Source organism: Dreissena polymorpha, chromosome 4 (assembly GCF_020536995.1).
Source record: "Dreissena polymorpha isolate Duluth1 chromosome 4, UMN_Dpol_1.0, whole genome shotgun sequence".
NCBI classification, from domain to species: domain Eukaryota; kingdom Metazoa; phylum Mollusca; class Bivalvia; order Myida; family Dreissenidae; genus Dreissena; species Dreissena polymorpha.
Window position 1 is genome coordinate 128753464 of NC_068358.1, and position 23147 is coordinate 128776610.

General features: G+C 35.0%; 1 protein-coding gene across 5 annotated transcripts in view; it reads right to left on the reverse strand.

Moving 5' to 3' along the window:
* The window catches only part of LOC127877598 (heterogeneous nuclear ribonucleoprotein K-like), a 50995-nt gene that overhangs the window by 23382 nt on the left and 4466 nt on the right, over positions 1-23147 (reverse strand). For all 5 annotated transcript variants that reach the window (XR_008048494.1, XM_052423622.1, XM_052423623.1 and 2 more), the window contains exon 2: positions 12483-12563. Coding sequence is in view for 4 of the 5 variants with exons in the window: in XM_052423622.1 (XP_052279582.1) it covers positions 12483-12498 (16 nt within the window). In the remaining variant the exon portion in view is untranslated. The remainder of the gene's footprint in view (positions 1-12482; positions 12564-23147) is intronic.

Genomic DNA, 23147 nt, shown 5'->3' on the forward strand with positions numbered 1-23147 from the left:
TCAATAATGGAACACTCTGTTCAATACATTGGCTAATTTGATTACACCTTGCCAGCTGCCATATAAACACAATTCAAATAAGCTAATATCCTGTGTCACCTTTGTGACAATATGTAACCATATTTGGAACAAGTATTCAAGTAAACATTATCCATCTGTCAAACAGAAATTAATGCATGAAACTGAATCCAACAGCTTTCAAAATAAGCCTGATCCAGCTGCAACAAACTTGACAACTGATGCTTACTAACCCTTTGCATGCTGGGAAATTTGTCGTCTGCTAAAAAGTTGTCTGCTGAATTTCTAAAATTAGCATTTTCTTCGATTTTTTTCAAAGAATACTATAAAAATAGCAAACAGTTTGGATCCTGATGAGACGCCACATTCTGTGGCGTCTCATTTGGATCCAAACTGTTTGCAAAGGCCTTCAAAATTTGGTTCCAGCACTGAAAGAGCTAGTCAGAAAATATTGCATGTATACATATAGTTAGACAACTACTACAATAACAGCCATCAATGGCTCAAAACACACTGCATGCTTACATGTATGCAAGTGAAATTTTGTTTCAGTAGTTTCACAATACTATTAATTTTTGTATTACATGTGTCATAGGCATTAAATTGCATCAATAATAAAATATAAACATTCAATTATACATTTGAAAATACTTACATATTAATACATTGAATTACTTATTTGAGATATTTTTATAATAAGTTCTTACATTTTTACAAGCCTTCTGCAAGCTTTACAAAGTGTTAGTGCATATTTTTCGTAGTAAGTTACAGCCTCAATAGTAAACACTAACAAATAATTAAATCTTCCAACATCAAAAAACAGCATTGAAAAACTTTCATTAACAGGTAATTAAATGTTAAAGAAGAGTGTATGCCCAACAAATAAATGTAGCTCCTTTGTTCCTCCATGATTCCTGCCCAGGTTGATCGGGAGCTACACTGGCATAAGGCCCATTTTCACACGCTGTGACTCATATTATATGGAGAGGCATATAACAAAATATCCTCAAGCATTTCTATTACACATAAAAAATCCCTGTTGCAAGAAAATGTTCAATTATCATAATTGCTTAAGTGGTTCTAAAAGCATGGTGTCTAATCCAGTACAACATGGTATCAGTAATCTACCACACACAGGTGAACATGTTGTACCATAATACTTTACAATAAATAATCTGCCAATAATAGTTGATTGTCTATCAGGATCAATGGCAATTTTCTTTAAAATTCCAGACACAGTGTGTTTGTACTATCTCAGATGCATCTTTTCATGATTCTCAATAGGTTGGCAACTACAGTTAATTTTTTAAATCTTTTTCATAGAGTATGGTAATAACATTTAAAACTATATTGAATTCAACAATTGTGTTTATCAATATACTGAAAATATCAATTTCTCAGAGGTTTGACTATCATGATAATATGTAAGGAAATGTCTAAAATATTATCTTCAGAAAAAAATAAATTTCCTCAAAGGGTTAACAATATTGCCCCCTGCTCTTTAATAAATCACTACCTACCCACTGAGCTATCAGATTAATATTGGTAAATATCACACCATAAGTGCCTTTTCTAGAAATCCCTAATTAAATATCACACATTTGTTTGTATAGATTCTTAAAATATACAAAGCAAAACCACCAAGGACTGCACTGAAGATTATTTTGTCTAATTATGGCAGTACTTATTTCTCCACCAAACCGAGCTGAGAATCACCATGATTAACACTATGAAGGCCTGCAATATTAAATCCATGGTTTTTAATAATAAGATACAATAATGAGATATCATATTTCTGATAATTTCATACAAACCCTCTAATGACTGGCGCATACCGACAAATAGCTGCAAAATGAAGTTATTTACGAGAGACAAAATAATGACAGATGCTAGCATCTCTATATGCTCACCAACAGTGATTGCAATAACTGTCATAGTGTACTATAATGGAACCAATTAGCAGATCTGTAGTTTGTACAAAGTTCAATTGGTCACTCCCTAGATGACAGTGACTAAATCATCAATGTTTGAGTTAAAGTAGGTATTATTATAGATATTATTTAAAACAACAAAAAAACATCATTAAATTTTTTATATTTAAGATCATTTTTGAAAATAAGATGACTAGAGACCATGATTGTTCCGATTTTACTTTTGGAGGTAAAAAAGCTCTACCCATTCACTATGTTCAGATTTTTTTTTAAATAATTTTTTTGTGAAAGATCAGATAAGAAATTGCAAAGGACAATCTTTTATAATTAATGGGCAATAACGCTTCAGTTGTTGGTTAATATGAACTACTGCACAACAAGCCATGGAAATGTTGTTTTTTTCCATTTATTCACTGTAATTTATAGTTTAGTGCAGTTTTTGCAGAAACAGATAACATTCCTACATTTTTGTAAATTGATAGTAACCAACAATAATTTTCGCAATTGACAGGTACATTTGTGTACCAGTACCATTCCCAAAGTCCAGCTCGGCCTTAAACGAAGGGCGCCCTGCCCTTCCCCTTCCGAACCTCCGCCCTGCCGTTCCAAGGGCACCCCTGACTTAAAAAAAAAATATATTTTTTTACATATGATTATTTATCAATCTCTTATTACCTTGTATTTCATTTATTCCTCATTGTAGACATAATATTTGAATGGTTTAATAATGGTTTAATAATAATGGAAATAATAATTATATTTAAAAATGCCTGCACGCTCGAAAGTGCCCTTTTGACAAAATACTGCGCGTTGAAAGTGACCTTTTGACAGAAAAGCCCCCCCCCCTCCCCGCCCTTTTCAAATCCTAGCTGGAGCACTGAGTACTGATGAAAAACACTGGCATCAACCAATACTTACAAACCCAAATTACTGTGAATTTTGAGTTGTGGAGTGGGGTGGTAAATCAACACAACTTAAACATTTTATTATACTGAAGTTCAAACAATTGCCATAATAAGTCTGTAATTGTAGTTATATATTCTATATTCCTGGGTAACATGACTGAATGCAACGAGTATCATATTTTAGTTCGTTCTTTGGATATAAGTACTGTTTGTGCTCTCATTGGATATAAGTACTGTTAATGCTCTCTTTGGATATAAGTACTGTTTGTGCTCTCATTGGATATAAGTACTGTTTGTGCTCTCATTGGATATAAGTACTGTTAATGCTCTCTTTGGATATAAGTACTGTTTGTGCTCTCATTGGATATAAGTACTGTTTGTGCTCTCATTGGATATAAGTACTGTTTGTGCTCTCATTGGATATAAGTACTGTTTGTGCTCTCATTGGATATAAGTACTGTTTGTGCTCTCATTGGATATAAGTACTGTTAATGCTCTCATTGGATATAAGTACTGTTTGTGCTCTCATTGGATATAAGTACTGTTTGTGCTCTCATTGGATATAAGTACTGTTTGTGCTCTCATTGGATATAAGTACTGTTTGTTCTCTTGTACAAATTGATGAGCATAATGTGTTAAGAACTGCTACAGCATCTTTTAGAAACACACCTTAGTTTCTTTAAGATCTACAAGATAATCCAAAAACAGATCACATATAAATAGGGCTGCAACAGGTACCCGAAATATCCAATGATATCGGATTCACGAGTATTGTTTTTTTATACAGACTGGTTCTGTTTAAAAGATAAAAGATACGTATAATAGTCGATATTTATTAACGTGTGAAAGACAAATAGCAGATCATTCGAGCTTCTTCGTCTTTGGTGCGTCTAAAATGCGTATATGACTCATATCCGCGGATATGAACGAAAAGTGCGAATATGAACGAATATAGGCAATATTTATGCGTGTTTTTTTTTTTAATAAACAAATTACTGTTGAATGAAAAAATCACAATGTGATAAATCTGTTAACATTGCCTCAAAATATAGAGAACCCTAATAGCAGTGCTTCGACTGCTTGTTTATATTCACGGATATGAATTTGGAGTTACTGAAATTAAACTGCCAATGAAAAACACATTAAAATTCATTCGATCGTACCATTACACATGAACGGACCGTATTTTTCTTCATAAAACGATTTTCATATAAAAGTAAAGAAAAATAATACATTTTAAAAGTCGTTATGTGTTCATATCCGCGGATATGAGTCATATACGCAATTTAGTTGAACCCGCTTTTATTGTATAAGAGTGTCATTGGACATTACGTAATGAGCGCCGAAAGCAAAACTAATTCAAAATAATGGAGGATTTACACATTACAAATGCAATTCCTAATGGCAATAAGTAAGTTTTCAATCCTTATTGTCTTTCTGAGTTGTATTAAAAACAACGGTAGTGGATCCAGTGTGGCTGGAATGTTATTCAGGTAAATTTTGCATAATTTCGCGACCTGTCAAATTGTGTTCCTGCATAATGTATTATCTTGAAAGCATATTTCGTCATATTCTAATGTTAAATCTTGTGATGCAAGGAACCTAAGTGCCCAGTGAGAGAATCTTTTCCACAGCAGGAGACCTTGTCAGTGCTTATAGGGCTTGCCTCGACCCGGACAATGTTGATATGTTAATTTTTGTTAAAACAAACATCAAACTGTATGAACAGTGAAAAGTATATGTTAACTGGAGCTGTAACGATTCACCCATCATTCGATTCGATTCGATTTCGATACCAAGTGGTCCGATTCGATTATTTTCGATTCGATTCAAATTAAACTATACGCTGCTTATTTTGCAAACTAGTTCATATTTGGTTTGAACAGAGCATGAATTAATATGTCTTGTATTTGTTAATAACTTATTATGTTGTGAATTTAAAGGGCTTATTTCTTTAAATAAAATTTAAAAACGCAACATTTATAAGTAACAAATTTATTGAACAAAACTTTCTGTTGAGTTATTCTTAAATAACATAAAATGCACAATGTATCACATGTGTTTAACAGAAAACAAACACAAAAACAAAAACATGTAAGTATATAAACCAGTTGACTTCTTAACAGAATGCACACAGTTTAGTAAACAGACCAATTGGGTAACTTATGTCAACAACACACGTTTTTCAAGTTGCTTTTGCATCAGAACCTTCGCAAAACCCGAAATGTTCCCATACTTTAAATGTTAATTTTGACGGTGCGTCTTTCGGCGTGGTTGAAGAAGCCATTTTACCGGCTGATTTAATGCTCAGCATGTTATTCATTCATTCATTGGATGCCATATTGGCTATTGACCAATCATAAGATGCATAACAAATGACAAGAACGTTTAGACGACGGATTTGGAAAGTAAGGTTTAAAATGCGGATCAAACGGGAGTGCAGTGAATCGAATCGAATTTGCCATATTGGTATGGAAATCGAATCGGCGGCGCTGAACCGGTTTTTCGATGCATCGAACCGAATCGTTACAGCTCTAATGTTAACAAGCAAACTATTAAGTGAATAAGTGCCATGGTTTCATTTTATTTTGACATTGCTACAATGTTAAGTGAGAAATTTGTTATGCTTTTTGTTAATAAATGTTAAATGTTTTTTAGTCAAATTATACTTCTAAAACATTGATTTCTTTAATTTAGAAAGAAAATTCTAATTTTCTCTTATATGAGGGATCCGAAAAAACTGTAAGAAACCATATTTGGATCCGGATTCGAACACATTTTTTGGATTCGTTGCAGCCCTATATATAAATCTGTTTCATCCTGACTGAGCTGCGAAAATACTTGTTCAAACTCTATTAACATTAGTAAAAAGTTTTTCTTTTACAAGAATGTTAAAATAAGCCTTTAAAAGTAGACCAAAAAACAGTCATATAACTGCAACATTGATATTTTTTCATTTTCTATAATAATATATGGAACACTATCATGAAAACTAAAAAACCTTTTATGCTATTTAAAACTGATATGTACTAACACTAGAAACACACAAAAATAGCAATACAATTAGTGATATACTCAGCTCAAACCTCTAGCCAACCATTTGTAAAGGTATCACATTCAGAAAAACAAAACATCTTTCACTTAAAAAAAATAAGTATGGAAAATTAATTCAGAAGAACAAGATACCAATGCCACCAAATTCCAACAAATCACCACATACCTTTAAGATCAATGTTCCCACAAATGACATCGTCTTTTTCCTGCCATTATCAGGTAAAGTTTCTACTTCTATTTCCCATCGCATGGCCATCAATAGATTCAAGGATATATGATTATATATAGATCACACAACAGGAAATCAGATAAGGCCTACACCCATTTTCATATAAGCTAATAGAAGACTATCACAGTATCTATCATGTGCTACGTGTCAGAGGCCCTCCTGTTGACAGATGGTTGCCAAGAAACCACAAACCGACCAATCAAAACATGCCAGCAGCTCTTCTATCAGTTTTGAGGCTGATATTCCTCTTTTTAGAGGCTCTTGTCAGGCTCAAACAAGATGCTGACATTTGCAGGTAGTTTTTCCAATGGAATGAATTTTGAATACAGGTATATCGACGGAAAGCCAATGTGACAACATATTGAGACTTCCTCAGTAAATATTCAACATTATGGCTTTAGAGACCTCAAACAAAATGCAAGCTTTCAAAGGGCCTTGCAATCACTAATACAAGGTTGAACACTTTAAAAATTAACTATAATCAATAATTCAATACCTGAACCATGAACCATATTGTTAGAAGTTCTAACACATTCAGGAAAGATGAATAATTTATCAGGGAACACAGTTTCATAATAATGCAGACAGCTCTAAAAAGGAATGTCTTTGAATTGTTGGTACAAAAATGTTGTAAATATTTATTACCAACCAAGTGTTGTTTTTCTAACCTTAATGTACAGGGTATTTTTACATAGAAGAACCTAAACCAACATTATTATTTTCCTAATTTGGAGTAAAGTCCAAAAAATGAAGCAAAAAACTCTGAAGAGTGCTTTTTTTTGTTCAAATTTGTGGCCATTTTACGGCCCTAATCCAAATGAAACAAGAGTGCCAAACTGTCACAAGATATGCCCGTTCGAAGGTTTTGGACACCATGCTCAATGCTTGAAATGCTTTAAGTGACCTCAAGACCTAGTTATTGACCCTACGTGACCCATATTTGAACTTGACCTAGATATATCATTTAGATGTAACATCTGACTAAATTTGGTAAAGATCAGATGAAAACTACTTCAATTAGAGAGCGGACACCATGCTTAATGCTTGAAATGCACCATGTGACCTCGTGACCTTGTTTTTGACCCGGCATGACCCATATTTGAACTTGACCTACATATCATCTAGACACAACTTCTGACCAAATTTGGTGAAGATCGGGTGAAAACTACTTCAATTAGAGAGCGGACACCATGCTTAATCCTTGAAATGCACTAAGCGATACCATGACCTAGTTTTTGACCCGGCATGACCCATATTCGAACTTGACCTAGATATTGTCTAGACACAACTTCTGACCAAGTTTGGTGAAGATCCGATGAAAACTATTTGAATTAGAGAGTGGACACTGCTGTGGACGCTGCCCGCCCGCAAAGGGTGAAACTATAATACGTCCCGTTTAAAAAAAACAGGCGCATAAAAAGTATCTTTTTTTCTAATGGGACCTAACAATTCCCAATAAAAGATTTAAAATAATAATAAGAATAATAATATACAAATATAACAAGGGACAAAATTGTCACAAAACCAGGTTTTCATTGTGAAAAAAAAATCTGATAAAGGGAGAAAACTCAAACTGAACTTTTGAAATGAACAAACAAAATAAACCCCCTTTGTAAATTTGTTTTTAAAAAATATATATTTTTAGTCGTGGCGACCTTGACATTGGAGTTATTGACGTGATTCTTTCGTGCGACACACCGTCCCATGATGGTGAACAAATGTGCCAAATGATTTTAAAATCTCACAATGAATGACATAGTTATGGCCAGGACAAGCTCATTTATGACCATTTTTGACCTTTGAACTCAAAGTGTGACCTTGACTTTGGAGATATCGACTTAATTATTTCGCGCGACACACCGTCCAATGATGGTGAACAAATGTGCCAAATGATTTATAATTCTGACAATGAACGACATAGTTATGGCCCGGACAAGCTTGTTCCGCGCGCCCGCCAGCCAGCCAGCCAGCCAGCCCGCCCGCATTCGCCAATCTAATAACCAGTTTTTTCCTTCGGAAAACCTGGTTTATAATAATATATAAATATATACTAAAGCACTGCGTAACGGGTGCCACGCGCGGCTGCGAAAGCTTGTCAGCATTTTTTTTTAGAGGTCACAGTGACCTTGACCTTTGACCTAGTGACCCAACAAGAGATGTGTTTGTCAGAAACACAATGCCCCCTACTGCGCTGCATTGAAATAACTTTTCTATTTATCATTTGGCAGGTATAGAAATCCATCTCCCTTTGAAGGTTATTACTGCCCTTGAATTTTGTCCAATCCAACCGGGGGGGGGGGGGGGGGGGGGGGGTCTCACAGTCAATTATGACCATGTTAGACATCACTGACAACCAGGGCCTGTGGTTTAAAAGAGATCATATCATAGCCAGTGTTGATTATGTATCTATGGACATAAGTCCACAGGTATGTAATGAACATCAAAGAAATTATATCATTTAAAAAAAAAAATTTGACAAATCAATCATTTGGGTTATAAATAATCAAAATAATAAATCTGTACAGTAACTGTGAAAAGAACTTCAAATCTTGGTAAGGAAATAATATAATGAGATTTATAATTATATAAATTACTTTCCTTGAAAATAATTGTCTGTAACAAATGTCTATTTTTAGTAGCAAATAATTAAAAGCCACTACCGTGACTGTAGATTCACCACTGAAAATGTGCAGCTCCATGAGACACACATGCATGCCAAATATATGAAGTGGCTTTGTTCAATATTGAATAATTTCCTCTCTTTTTAAAGCTTATTACTTCCCTTAAATCTGTATTTTTTACCGAAGACCGTAAACGATGACCTTGACCTTTTACCACAATGTGTTTGACAGAAACACAATGCCGCCTACTGCGCCGCTTTGATTTATTTAACAAAATTATATAAGTGGGCAGGTCAGATAACTATGTCCATTTAAAGCTTATTACTTCCCTTGACTTTGTTTTTTCGACCCTAGACCTTGAAGGATGATGTTCACCTTGAAATTTTACAACTTAAAATGTGCAGCTCCATGAGATACACATGCATGCTAAATATCAAGGTGCTATCTTCAATATTTAAAAAGTTATGGCCAATGTTAAGGTTTTAGCATGATGCCTACGGCGGACGACGAGCTGGCTATGACAATAGCTCGGGTTTTCTCCGAAAACAGCCTCGTTAATAAATAAATAAATAAACTTAACTCTATAGGTTTAAAACCTTTTTAGCAACATTCCAAAGTAATGAAAAAACACTGCTATATAAATTTACATTAAAGTATTGTTTTGTCAAAGTATGAATCAAATCTGATCATAAATAAAGAAGTTATGGCAATTTAATTAAAATTTATTAATTTGACCTTGAGAGTCAAGGTCATTCAAAGGTCAAGGTCAAAGTCAACTAGCCAGGTACAGTACCCTCATGATAGTAAGAATGTATTTGAAGTTTGAAAGCAATAGCCTTGATACTTTAGAAAGAAAGTGGACCTAAACACAAAATCTAACAAAATATTCAAAGTTACTAAGACAAACAAGAAACCGTCGGAGACGGGTGATGCTCCACAAAGGTTTTTTTGTCACAATATTGCACTATATATTCAGATAGAAGGAAACGTCTTAAGGGGCATAACTTTGTACAAAATAATACGATGGATGGTTTAGCAACTTAAACATTTTAAAGGGCCATAACTCTCTAAATAAATCATCTAACCAGAACCCACAAATAACATGCGCATCTCCTCAAAGAAGTTAAGCTTCCCATAAAGCTTCATTGAATTCCAGTCAGTAGTTGGGGGGACAAGAATTGCACTATATGTACAGTTATTGGAAAATTTCAAAGGGCCATAACTCTGTGAAAAATCATCTGACCAGAACCCGCTGATAAAATGCACATCTCCTCTTGGTAGTGAAGCTTCCCATAAAGTTTCATTGAACTCTGGTCATAAGTTGCTGAGAAATAGCCCGGACAAAAAATGTGCACGGACAGAAGGACACACTGACAGATGAAGCGGCGACTAAATGCTCCCCCCAAAAAATTTGGGGGAGCATTAAAAGGGCCATTATTCCGTTAAAATGCCAACCAGAGTTATGCAACTTGCCCTGTACAGTCCCCTTATGATAGTGAGTTTTCCAAGTCTGAAAGCAACAGCTATGATACTTTAGGAGTAAAATGGACCAAAACACAAAACTTAACCAAATGTTAAAATATCTAAGTATAAAAGGGACCATAAATATGTCAAAATGCCAGTCAGAGTAACATAACTTTGCCTGCACTGTCCCCTTATGATAGTGATTGTTGCCAGTATAAAAGCAATAGCTTTGATATTTTAGGAATAAAGTGAACCTAAACACAAAACTTCACAAAATTTTCAATTTTCTAAGTATAAAAAGGGAACATAATTCTTACAAAATGCTTGATACAGTTGTCTGCTCTTGTTTATAGATTGGGGTTGTGTTGGTAAAGAAGTATGCAAAATATCAAAGCAATATGACAACTTAGGTACATAGAAAATATTTGAGGTGGTAAGCAAACTTTAACGTAGATTTATCAATAATATGCATATTCCAAGTGGAAAAAGGGCCATAATTCTTACAAAATGCTTGGTACAGTTGTCTGCTCTTGTTTATAGATTGGGGTCATGTTGGTAAAGAAGTATGCAAGATATGAAAGCAATATGTCAAGGAAAATATTTGAGGTGGTACGCAAACTAACATTCCAAGGCTCACGCGGACACAGATGCTCATGCAGATGCCGACGCCTGGGTGAGTAGGATAGCTCCACTATATATATTTCATATATAATAGTCGAGCTAACAAGTTTGTGTGTGTGTGTGTGTTTTGTTGTTATTGAAATTTTCAATGGGGAATTTTTAGATCTCATTTGGGAAAAACATATACTTTTTTCCAAGGGGAACAAATACCGGTCCTGAACAAAAAACACACACTGTGTACAATAGTTTTTATGATTATGGATAAAAAGTCAAGTTAAATCACTATAATACTTGTTAAGGTAACTAATTAATTTCAATCTTACACATTTCTCTATTGCAAAGTTTAACAAGCAAATTTGTTGAATTGATATCCCCCGCCAATATGCTTCTGGAGACAAAAGTATTATATTTGACACTCAAAAAAGCATTTTTTACAAGATACAAAGAGCCGTAACTGCGTTATTAACAGATGGTGTACAATGCCATTTGGTGTGCATCATCCTAGTATCCATATATATACCAGGCCTTTTCCACTCCATTTTGGGGAAACGCCACACTGGAATTTTGGGAATTTCGCGTCGTGAAAAACTCCATTTTGGGAAAAAAAATAATCGCAAAACTGGCTCAATTGGGTCAATAATCACATGAAAATAGTGTTTCTTATATTTCAGCGAAGCCGTTAACTGGTAAATAACGACCATTTTGATAACATATTATTTAATTTTTTACAAAATATTATGAGCATGTGTAATAAGTGCAGTTTTTTAAATCTGATTTGGATGAAAGGGCCTGGCCTATTTGGAGGGGAAAAAAATTGCGCGAAACGCCGGGGAAAACAAGGAAAGTGTTAAATAATCAATTTAACATTTTTTACTGTTTTTAAAACAAATTCAAGGCAACATATAATTTAATTATGCAATATTTTTCTATTTTCTACACTGGATCAGGTTAGCTTATATATTTAAAGGTTAAAAAAAAAAAAATGACTTTTTTTTTTTGGAATTGGGAATTTTTTTTCAATTGGGAAAAAAACAACCAGATTTGCATTGGGAATAGGACTGAAATTCGGACCCGTGGCAAAGTGGGGAAAAGGCCTTTATACTCATACCAAGTTTTAATGAAATCCGTCAAAGCACTTCCAAGATATGGCTCCGGACGGACGGAAAGACGGACGGAAGGACGAGAGACAACGCAAGAACAATATCCCTCCGCCGATGGTGGGGGATAAAAAGTGAAATGCCAATTTTCAAAGATAGAAAATACAAGACTGACCAATCTATTGCAAAAGCTGTAAAAACTAGCAACACAGGCTTTCCCCCACACCTTCCACTATGAAACACCAAAACGAGAATTGTTACCCAAAATACTCAAATCATGTATTTTTTTGTGTTAAAAACATTGTTTAAAATTAAAGTCTTGGTTTTATTCACACACGTCATAATTTTTTAAGACAAAGTTAAAAAGTTTCATAACAATTGCCAGGACATATCTGACCTGGTGGCATCATGACCTTAAATGATAAAATATTTTATTCGGCCAATAAAAGGTTCATTACAATCAACTTGTGTACTAGTTCATTTATTACATTCATAATATTTATCTGCTACAATAAAATCACTACAAAATATTTATCACTCACAGCCTCCGTCAGACATATTGGTTGAAGAGTTATCAGTTTTTGGGAAGAACTGGTTCTGTTGTGGCTTACGATAGTCACCTTCTGAAAGAGATCAAAATAGATAATATGAATACAATTATTATAAATGTGTAAATTAACTTGAATTTATTGTTTGTGTTTCATGTACAATATTACACAATTCACTTGCTAGTTGCATGATAAAGCTAACTTACACTTTTAAACCGAGGAAGGACTTGTCAGAAAATTTCCTGATAAGTTTCAACATTTTTTGTACTTTTGGTCAACTTGTCATACAGTCATGCTTGTCAATTGGGAACTTTTCACATTTGGGCAGATATTGTGTGTGACCGCCCCCAATTGTTTGTCATTTATTGTCATTGTTAATGATTGGTGATTATAATATCCTGCACACATTTAGCAATTCAAACAGAGGAATAAGTTTGCACAACTTAACACAAAAGATGACAAACTCCAGAGTCATGTACATTCACTCACAACAGTTCAACATATACAAAGTTCCAAAAAAACATGACACAATTGACACTTCTCAATTAAGTTTTACAAATGTAACTGTTTTTTCCCCACAAAACTACTAATTAAAGGGGCCTTTTCACAGATTTTTGCATTTTTTTAACTTATTCATTAAATGCTTTATATTGATAAATGTAAACATTGGATCGTAAAAGCTCCATTAAAAAATCAAGAAAAAAATTAAAAAAAGGAAAAGAACATTGCCCTGAGCAGGTTTCGAACCAGTGACCCCTGGAGTCCTGCCAGAGTCCTGAAGTAAAAACGCTTTAGCCTACTGAGCTATTCCGCCGAGTACACTTTTTGACGTATTTTATACCTTATATAAGCAATCTTCGTAGTTTCACAAAATTTAACGACAAAAACAGAACTCTCAAAATTATTCAATCGTTTCGCGTTGCAACGCTTTATAATTTTTAGGTTTTAAAATCGTCAAAAGATGCATATAATGGCTATATTAGAGCATGGTTAATGTTCAGTATAACTGTTTCCTCACAAATATCATAACTAAAACGAAAACTTACGAATCTGAAACAACTTTTTTCAATTTTGTCAATTTACCAAAACGTGAAAAGATCCCTTTAATGAGAATTTTAAAAACTAACCAAACAAGCATGTCAAACCTGAATAGTTCTCAACAACAAAAATACAAAGATGTAATTTTGTGAGCACTAGATGATAGAGATGAGGGATTTGCTGAAACTTATGTGTGTATATATATTTTTTTTGTTAATTATGCAACATTTGAACTCTGAAGCAATAATCTAAGTTTGAAGTTAAGCAAGCAATTTTATTCAAAAGTGGAAAAATGTAAACATGCAGAAGGCCCAAAGACCTGGATAGAGGAATAGATCGTATTTCAAACTATTAATTATTAATAATCTCCTCTTCAGTATTTTGGGGGGCTAATTTCTGTCTGAAATAAATTGAACCCTATTATGCTGCACAAAAGTATATATTTTACCCCTATAATTCCCTTTTTAATATAAGCTTTCTTTTGAAAAAAGAAAAGAATACATTTGGACAAATTTTGAATAAGTGAGAAGCATTTCTGTAAATAATCCAAGAAATTCATCAAACTAACTAAGAGCATAATCTTATTTACCATTTGCACAAGTTGTATGATAAATGTTTAATAAAAAAAGGAGAATGAATTTTTTTTTTTTTTTTTGCATTTTCACCTGGCTAATTGTATCTACTAGTCAGGTTGTGTCTATGTATTGATGAACATGTGCCAATGGGCTGTCAATTCCCAGTGAACAAAGAAATCAATAGCCTATAATAGCAGCATACCTGACTTGAGAACTATTGATTTCTGCCTGCTTCAGGCTCCTGTTACTAAGCAATCTGTGACAGTATTCTCCCCTTCTTTTATCTGCCTGAGCCACAGAGTCACACAGGTAAATTGATAATCAATGAAAGTACATGTCGATAATTTCATTTGAATGTTTTCACTGTTTGATTAGGGATTTCAATATTTATTTTTTTTAAACCATTAGGTCAATAAACTGGCACTTGAAATTTTCAGGGATCAAATGAAATTTTAATTTGTAATAACTGTACATCTGAAGTTATTTCTTTTTTCATATTTGTTAAATAGTCTGCACATGTTGTTACACATAATCTTAAGTAAAATTCAACACAGAAACAGATATTGTATTACGGTAAACAATTTTGCAGTTAGCTTCTTGGTAACATTTGCATCTTAGTGCAAGGCAGATTATTTGTTAAAATTTTGAATGCCTGCATTTACATGTAAATGCAGAATTCTGCTTCAATAAGAATCCCATTTATATATTGGAAGAAATCTGAATATGGTTAACTTAATATGTTTAATTTAAACATGCACATTATTAATCATTATGCATCCTTTTCAACTGTTCATTTATTTGGTAATTTCATGTTATTTAAAAGAATTCTGGAGCTTCAAAAGGGTCCAAATACTTGTGTACCATATTCTAATATACATTTCCCCTGATACCTTCTCTGGAAAAGAATTTTCAATAATTACAGTGTTTTACATCAATATTAAATTTTAGGGGTCCCTAGGAATGGTTTGATAAATATCATAGGACCCTGCATTTTTGCATTCTTTTTCTTCTGCATTAGCATGGTCTGCAGGGATTTCAATAGACACAGAATACTGCGTTTTGACGTGAGAATTTGAAAATGACTCAATTTCGACCCGACCTATTTTTCTGCCATGTGTCAATTTGACGCATCGAAAATTTGACCAATGCATCTGTTTACATCTGGAGTTTCATGGTAATAAATCCCGCTATACTCCTTATTGAGATTCATGTCCAAGTATTAGCAACTCGGTCTGTACATCGAGAGGACCCCCATGCGCAGTTTATCTTATCTCTTTCGATAAACATGTCACTGTCTACAGACTGCGTGCGCACTAACTGGGTCTTGATCAGCGTTCTAGATAAGATGCGTATCAGCGTAATATACCCATTAGAAAAATCAAGATACGTTCAATTTATCATTTCCATGCGTACATTAAAGCAAGCCAATCTGGACTAACGCAAATGATGTAAATTCTCTGCGTACAACGTAAACAAAAAATATAAACAGCTGATTATCTTTCGCCAAAATATGAGACTGGTTATCGTAAAAATTAGAGCAAATTTGTGCGCCGGATTGTAGAAATAGTTAGCCAGTCGGTATATATACTCTGTATCATCTAAATGCATGGTAAATTCAGTATTGCTTTTTTTAACAGACAGTCAATGTGTTTATTTACATGAAGAGTTCAGCATAGCTTCTTCAAAGCCAAAACAAATTACTTCTCAAAGTAAAATTGATTCTTTTTACACAGCAAAAGTTGTATCGATTAAAACATTTTACTGCCAATACGGAATTATTTAATTTCCTCTGTTTTAAACTCAAAAAGGACACACTTAAAAGCTAATAAAACAACGGTTGGCAAACACTTTTTCTGTGGCTCACCTGCCTATAAAGCAAGGACAGTTAAACAACAAAAACACTTTCAGAAACTGTACTATGAAGGAATACACATAGTTAATGGTTTATTGTGTTTTACATGATTAAAGTAGTGTGTCTGTACCCGGCTATATTCTTGTTTTACTTTAAGCAAATTACCCTTTAAGCAAGGCAAAATTTGACCATTTACCCCCATGCTTTGATAAGTGGGGGTATTTACCCCCATGGGTGAAAAATTATCTATAACGCTGCTCGATTGGTCATTGTCGGCTCTGGTACTTACCATACTACTTCTATGAACCCCGGGTACTCTTTAAGTATACTTATATGTACCCTGGGTACGGTAATTATACTTAAACCAGGGCCCTTGCTTCACTTTGGGGGATTGGGGCCCTTAGAGTTGGGAATTTCGCATCGTTTTGGGCGAAAAGGGGAATTTTAGAAGATGTTTTCACCAACCATTCAACACTTAAAATTGCTTCATTTTTTTCATGTAAATTACATAAATATACATTTAATCAAATGTTAATAGCATTATACCAGCTGGCAACATAGGTATAAAAGTAAAACAAGAGGGCCATGATGGTCCTGAATAGCTCACCTGACTAACCAAATACAATCCCAACCCAGATTTCATCAAGATAAACATTCTGACCAAATTTCATAAAGATTAGATGAAAACTGTGACCTCTATTGTCTACACAAGGTTTTTCTATTATTTGACATAGTGACCTAGTTTTTGACCCCAGGTGACCCAAATACAATCCCAACCCAGATTTATCAAGATAAACATTATGATCAAATTTTATAAAGCAGTGGTTTTTTTTACCTATAAGGGAATGGTGGCGGGGCACGTCCAAAGGGGAAAAACGTGTCGTTTTTTTAGGAAAAGGGGAAATTTTAAAATTCACTCTTTTATATGTAATGATATTTGTTATATGAATACACATGTATGTATGAATGTAATAGTCACAGCTGAATGTCTCTGTCCTTTTTCTTAAATAAATATCAATGATTTTTTCAACACTAGTTTCAGACAGTTCAGCCGTCATTCACAGTCTCAGTTTTCCAAGCCAATTTGAGTCTACCCTGGTAATTGGGATTTTTTAAATCGATAAAATGGCAAATTTGAGCATTTTTTTCCAATAAAATGTACCATATTGGAATGTTTTTATCAACAAATATTGACACATAAGGCCTTTTCCAGGCCATTTTGTTAAAAAAAAGCAATCAATGTGAAAAGTCCACTGATTTTGGAAAAACTAACTCTTTATAATAATAGAAAATCATATTAATTATAGTTATATACTTTGTTAGTTGTTTATGAAATAAATTTGAGATATATTTATCATAAGACAGTTGTTTATAATTTTATTTAATTTTTTTACTTTTGGAGGGGATTTTTTCTACAAAAGTAGGGAAAAATATATACTCTTTTTTGAGGGGAACGGGGCCCAATATTGGCCCCGAAATTGCCATAAAAAAACACTGTAAAGATTGGATGAAAACTGTTACCTCTATTGTCTACACAAGTTTTTCTATTATTTGACCTTGTGACCTAGTTTTTGACCACAGGTGACCCAAATACAATCCCAACCAAGATTTCTTCAAGATAAACATTTTGACCAAATTTCATAAATATTGGATGAAAACTGTGACCTTTATTGTCTATACATGGTTTTTCTATTATTTGACCTAGTGACCTAGTTTTTGACCTAGTGACCTAGTTTTTGACCCCAGATGACCCAAATTCAATCATGACCAATATTTCATCAAGATAAACAATCTGACCAAATTTCATAAAGATTGGATGAAAACTGTGACCTGTACTGTCTACACAAATTGTTGACGGTGTTTCTATTATTTGACCTAGTGACCTAGTTTTTTACCTCAGATGACCCAAATACAATCCCAACACAGATTTCATAAAGATAAACATTCTGCCCAAATTTCATAAAGATTGGAAGAAAACTGCTACCTCTATTGTCTACACAAGGTTTTTCTATTATTTGACCTAGTTTTTGACCCCCAGATGACCCAAATACAATTCCAACCCAGACTTTATTAAGATAAACATTCTGACCAAATTTCATAAAGATTGGATGAAAACTGTGACCTCTACTGTCTACACAATGTTTTTCTACTATTTGACCTAGTTTTTGACCTAGTTTTTTACCCCAGATGACCCGATAACAATCCCAACCCAGATTTCATCAAGATAAACATTCTAACCAAATTTCATAAAGATTGGATGAAAACTGTGACCTCTACTGTCGTGTGTGTGTTGTAGTTAATGTCGTTCCCGCGTCTTCACGACTACATTTGGTATCGACCTGCCCCTGTGATGTTTCAGGGGAGACAATCTCCAGATAAATTCTTGTTCTGGACGCCTCTGCCAAGAGAGTGCAAGCACCGCTCTGCCTTTATGGCCCCTCTCGCTGTCACCAGCTGTCGTCTTCATCCCCGAGACGGTTTCCCCAGCGCGTTGAGCGCACTAGGTACCGCGGCCCCGGGGTCCCTCTTTAAAGCCACACCCTCGATGTTCATGGGTTCCCTCCCATAACGAAGGAACCCCGAGTCTGTCCCGTATGTCCTTCAACTGTTGGTCCTGCTGTCCCGCCGTACCCGTCCCTCTACAGACGGGACCTCTGGACCGGTACAGGCAGGCGAGCTCTTGACGATAAACAGCAGATTGGTCAGATCCGCTGCATCCTGGAGAAGACAGCAGTCTCAGCAGTGAAGAAGACGTCCGGCTCGAGGGCGACGGACTCAGCTGGATTTGCTGAGCCATCCGCAGAAGATCAAAGCGCGAGAATCAATCTTCTGCAGGCGGCTCCTGGCCTCGGTCGCAACGAGCACGCTCCAGCTGCTGACCGAGTGACCTCTACTGTCTACACAAGGTTTTTCTATTATTTGACCTAGTTTTTTACCTAGTGACCTAGTTTTTGACCCCAGATGACCCAAATACAATCCCAACCCTAGTGTTTTTCCCAGGAGGGCAAAGGGGCATGGCGCATTACTTTCAAAAAGGGCATTTTAGCGCGCAGTTTAGGCAAAAAAGGGCAACAACGTTCCCGGAATACCTGAATTACGGGGAAACATGTAATCGCATCAGAAGCAGTTGTGGAAAAAATAACATATAAACAAGCACGTTTAATGATAAGAGATGTTTTTAACTTACTATGATTTATATTAATATATTTACCTTGCAATGTACATTTAAGTTCCATGCTGTTTCAATAAACTGTACAGCACGACAAACATAATAAAGCAATATATGCATATGAATCTGATTATACACAGATCCACTAACATATAAATGAAACCATGTTTGTCTTATCCCATTTTCTAACAATAATTTTGACAGATGTTTAAAATAATATTGCGAGTAAATTGATTGCTAACAATATGCAAACACTTGTTTCCGAGCCATACATCCATCGAGTAGATTACAAATAAATAAATAATGTTGTTGCTATCTAAAACATTTTAATGCATCGTTGATTATCACAGACATTTCATCAATTCCTTCTTAATGTATAATCTCCATCGTTAATTCAATCGTTTACGACATTATTTGCCATTTTTGCCGAGTCACAATTTAATTCTGTATGTAAGCGACAGGTGCACATAGCAACATTAAATCGTATACGCATTTCGCATTTTGTAAAATTAGTATACGTCAGAGTAATTATTTTAATAATTAGATCTAATTATCTTACAGACGAAAACGATAAAGAATAAATTTGTTTGTGATTTTAAATGTAATTACCGGGGTATGCGTAAAAATACATGTTTTGATATAACTGAATAATGCATGCAATGCACAATTGCCACGAGAATAACATCGAGTTTTTCATCATAAGTCTCCGAAGTAATGATTTTATCGTGAAGGAGTACACATTGCCGACCAAAAAGTGCGCTTGGTATAACATAGCCTCCGGCATTATCGATTGATACTGACACGGGGTTATTCACGCATGACTAATTCACAGCTTTGGAGCAGTCAGTTTGACTACCTATAATCGAGCACTGTTAAATCTACTCGATTAATGTAGTCGATTAGACGTTGACGTCTCTCCAGTAAATCAAGCACAGTCGGAGCGTCACAGACAATCAAGGAAGCTGATTTTGCGGACCAAGATAGATCGTAAGGCAATAAAGATGTTATCGATAAGGGCGCGTGGCAAAAATTGCCCTTGAAAAGAAGGGCGCGTGGCGAAATTTGCCTTTGAAAAGGGCAGAGTGGCGATCCGGGAGGGCGGCGTGGCTTTTCGCCACGCTAAAATGGCCTGGGAAAAACACTAAACCCAGATTTTATCAAGATAAACATTCTGACCAAATTTCATAAAGATTGGATGAAAACTGCGACCTCTATTGTCTACACAAGGTTTTTCTATTATTTGACCTATTATGTGACCTAGTTTTTGACCCCAGATGAGCCAAATACAATCCCAACCCAGATTTTATCAAGATAAACATTCTGACCAAATTTCATAAAGATTGGATGAAAACTGTGACCTCTACTGTCTACACAAAGTAATTGTTGACAGATACACGCACGCACGCACATACGTACGCCGGACATCACACGGTCACATAACAGGGTTTTTTTTTACTAAGAAAGTGACGTCGATATTCGGCGTCTTCCCCTACCAGAATTTTTCCCCTTAAAATACAATTTCCCCACCAAAAATATCATTTTTCACCAAAATATAATATTTTCTCTCAAAGAATTGTTTATTTTTCCTTGGGGCATTCGACAATTATCCAATTTGCACCATGTACAAGGAATTCGCGCTCTCTCTCTCCAGACGAACACACAACATCTGGGAATCCCAGTTATTCTAAATATAGCTCTTAAATAACGTCATGTAAACTGGGCAACAAATCGTAATAATCATGTGACTATTTTACTGGATACCGGTCTTGCGCGAGAAGGGTGTTTCGTCAATTAATTACCGGAAACCAGTCGAATTTTCATCCGGGCTATGTGCAAGCCGAGGTATAAACGTGAAAACAGAAAAAAATGTCTCACAATTAGCGTTCTTACACAAACAAAATAAAACATTCGAACTCGGAAGATACTGAACGCATCGAGGCATTTTTTAAGAAAGAATCATCGAAAACCGTTATAACCCAGCAGGATTCCGAGGTAATCAACATCGAACATTGTGAAAGTAGACAATCGGCAGCTGCCGCTCCTTTCCCTTCCAATACTGTAGCAAATCAAGATCGTCAACCCATTCATCATGAAATTGAAATCACAAAATTGACATCGTTCCCCGGCCCCAGTACAAAAATATAGTTGAAAACATTTCCCATTATTAGATCTACACCTGCAACTTTATTAAGGACTTTGACTTTAATACCTGTTAAATGTGTTTAAGAACAAAAAGGACAGAGACAAGTCTCTTTTGATGAGTTATAGACATTGAAATGAACAGTTTTTATTTTTTCCCCTAATATCTCTCTTTCGCACTCTTTTTTTCCCCTTTCACCCAGCGTCCAGCGTCTTCCCCTTTCTCTAAAAAAACCCCTGCATAAGCTCACCATGTCACTTTGTGCCAGGTAGGCTAAAATTAATAATAATAAAACAAGAGATGTGTTTGTCAGAAACACAATCAGTGCCCCAGATAAGCTGCGTATCGGCGTTTTTCACCCTATTAAAATGTTTAAATACGCAAAGAAATTCAATATAATGCGTATTGAAAACGCAATCAATTTGACTTTTACGCTAAATCTTTAAATTTGATGCGTACGATACGAGTCTCGATCGAAAATGCTTCGCTCAATTTCGGTAATTTTTAATTGGAATAATTATCGTACGGCGGCAAAGATTTTATTCATTCAACAGTGAGCAAGCGCCTGGATGACGGAGGAGCAAAACAGTCGAAGTTCTTTAAACGCTATGCGGACTAAATTTCAAAACAAATTAAGCGTTCGACCAAAATATTTATGACGTGCATTTGTAAAGCGTCTGTACTTTCAGTTTCTATAGCGATGCGTAATAAAAATGTCAATGCGAGGTCGAAAGACATGCGCGATTGCGCTAAATGTATGTCGATCGCAAACTTTTTCCAACCACGTACAAACAACGCAATCATTTGTGTTATCGATTTTTTAGCCACTGTGTATGCAGCAGTTGAAAGTAGCTAGTTGACATCCAAAAACATGACGGAAAGTCCGACTCCGTGATTGAAAAAAACTGTCAAAAGTGGAAAAAGTCATATACCTGGTTAGAAATGGTTTACGTTGATAGGGCAGAAATAATAGTTGAAATGTGCATACTGCAACCAGTCTGTGCAACAAAAGTAAAGCATACATGAGTTTGAGGTATCAATGTTAATAACATATTTCACCCTTTTAAAAAACTGAAATCACCCTATTTTTCAAAATCAATGAGTGAAAACCCTATTACCCAAATAATTATCTGGGGCACTGACAATGCCCCTTATTTAGCGTTTTTCCTCACCACTTAAGGAATGGTACCGGTACCGGTCAAATTGGGAAAATTAGCGGCATTTTCATCCAAATTGGGAAACTTATTGATTATGCTAGAAACGTTTTAAAACTTGTACAAATAATAAGCATATTGACATCAATGTGGTGAGTGACTTCAAACAGAATCATGTTTCTTTTACCACTCAACAACTAGCTTATTAAACTTAACACTCTTTATAACTGGAACCGCGCTTGATGGTATGATATCAGTCTTAATAGGGACTTGTAGCCTCAGGTTCTGTAGGATAGTCTGCCTCTCATTGAAACCCGTTTGCGTCAGTAGACTTGACCATCGATGAAACGCTGCTATTATCAATATGTGACAACTATGCACTGGACTCGATATTTAATACATATGATATTCCCCAATTTTTAATGCGCTTACCAAAAAGAATTTGATTGACAGCTGGAAAAATCAATATTGGCCACTCGCTGAGAAATTTATTGATAACAGCAGCTCTTAGGCGGAGTTAACGGACTGAATGGCCCGATTTACTGTTGACATTTGTATGTGTTGTGTACTAGTATTAGCAAAAAGCGTACATGCAAATTAATAGTGCTGCAACAATATACCGGTATATCGGTATATATCGCAATACGCATATTGTATTGCGATACGATTTTCATCATACCGGTACGAAAATTTTACAAAAATTCATTCACATTTCGTCCAGAAAAGCCATC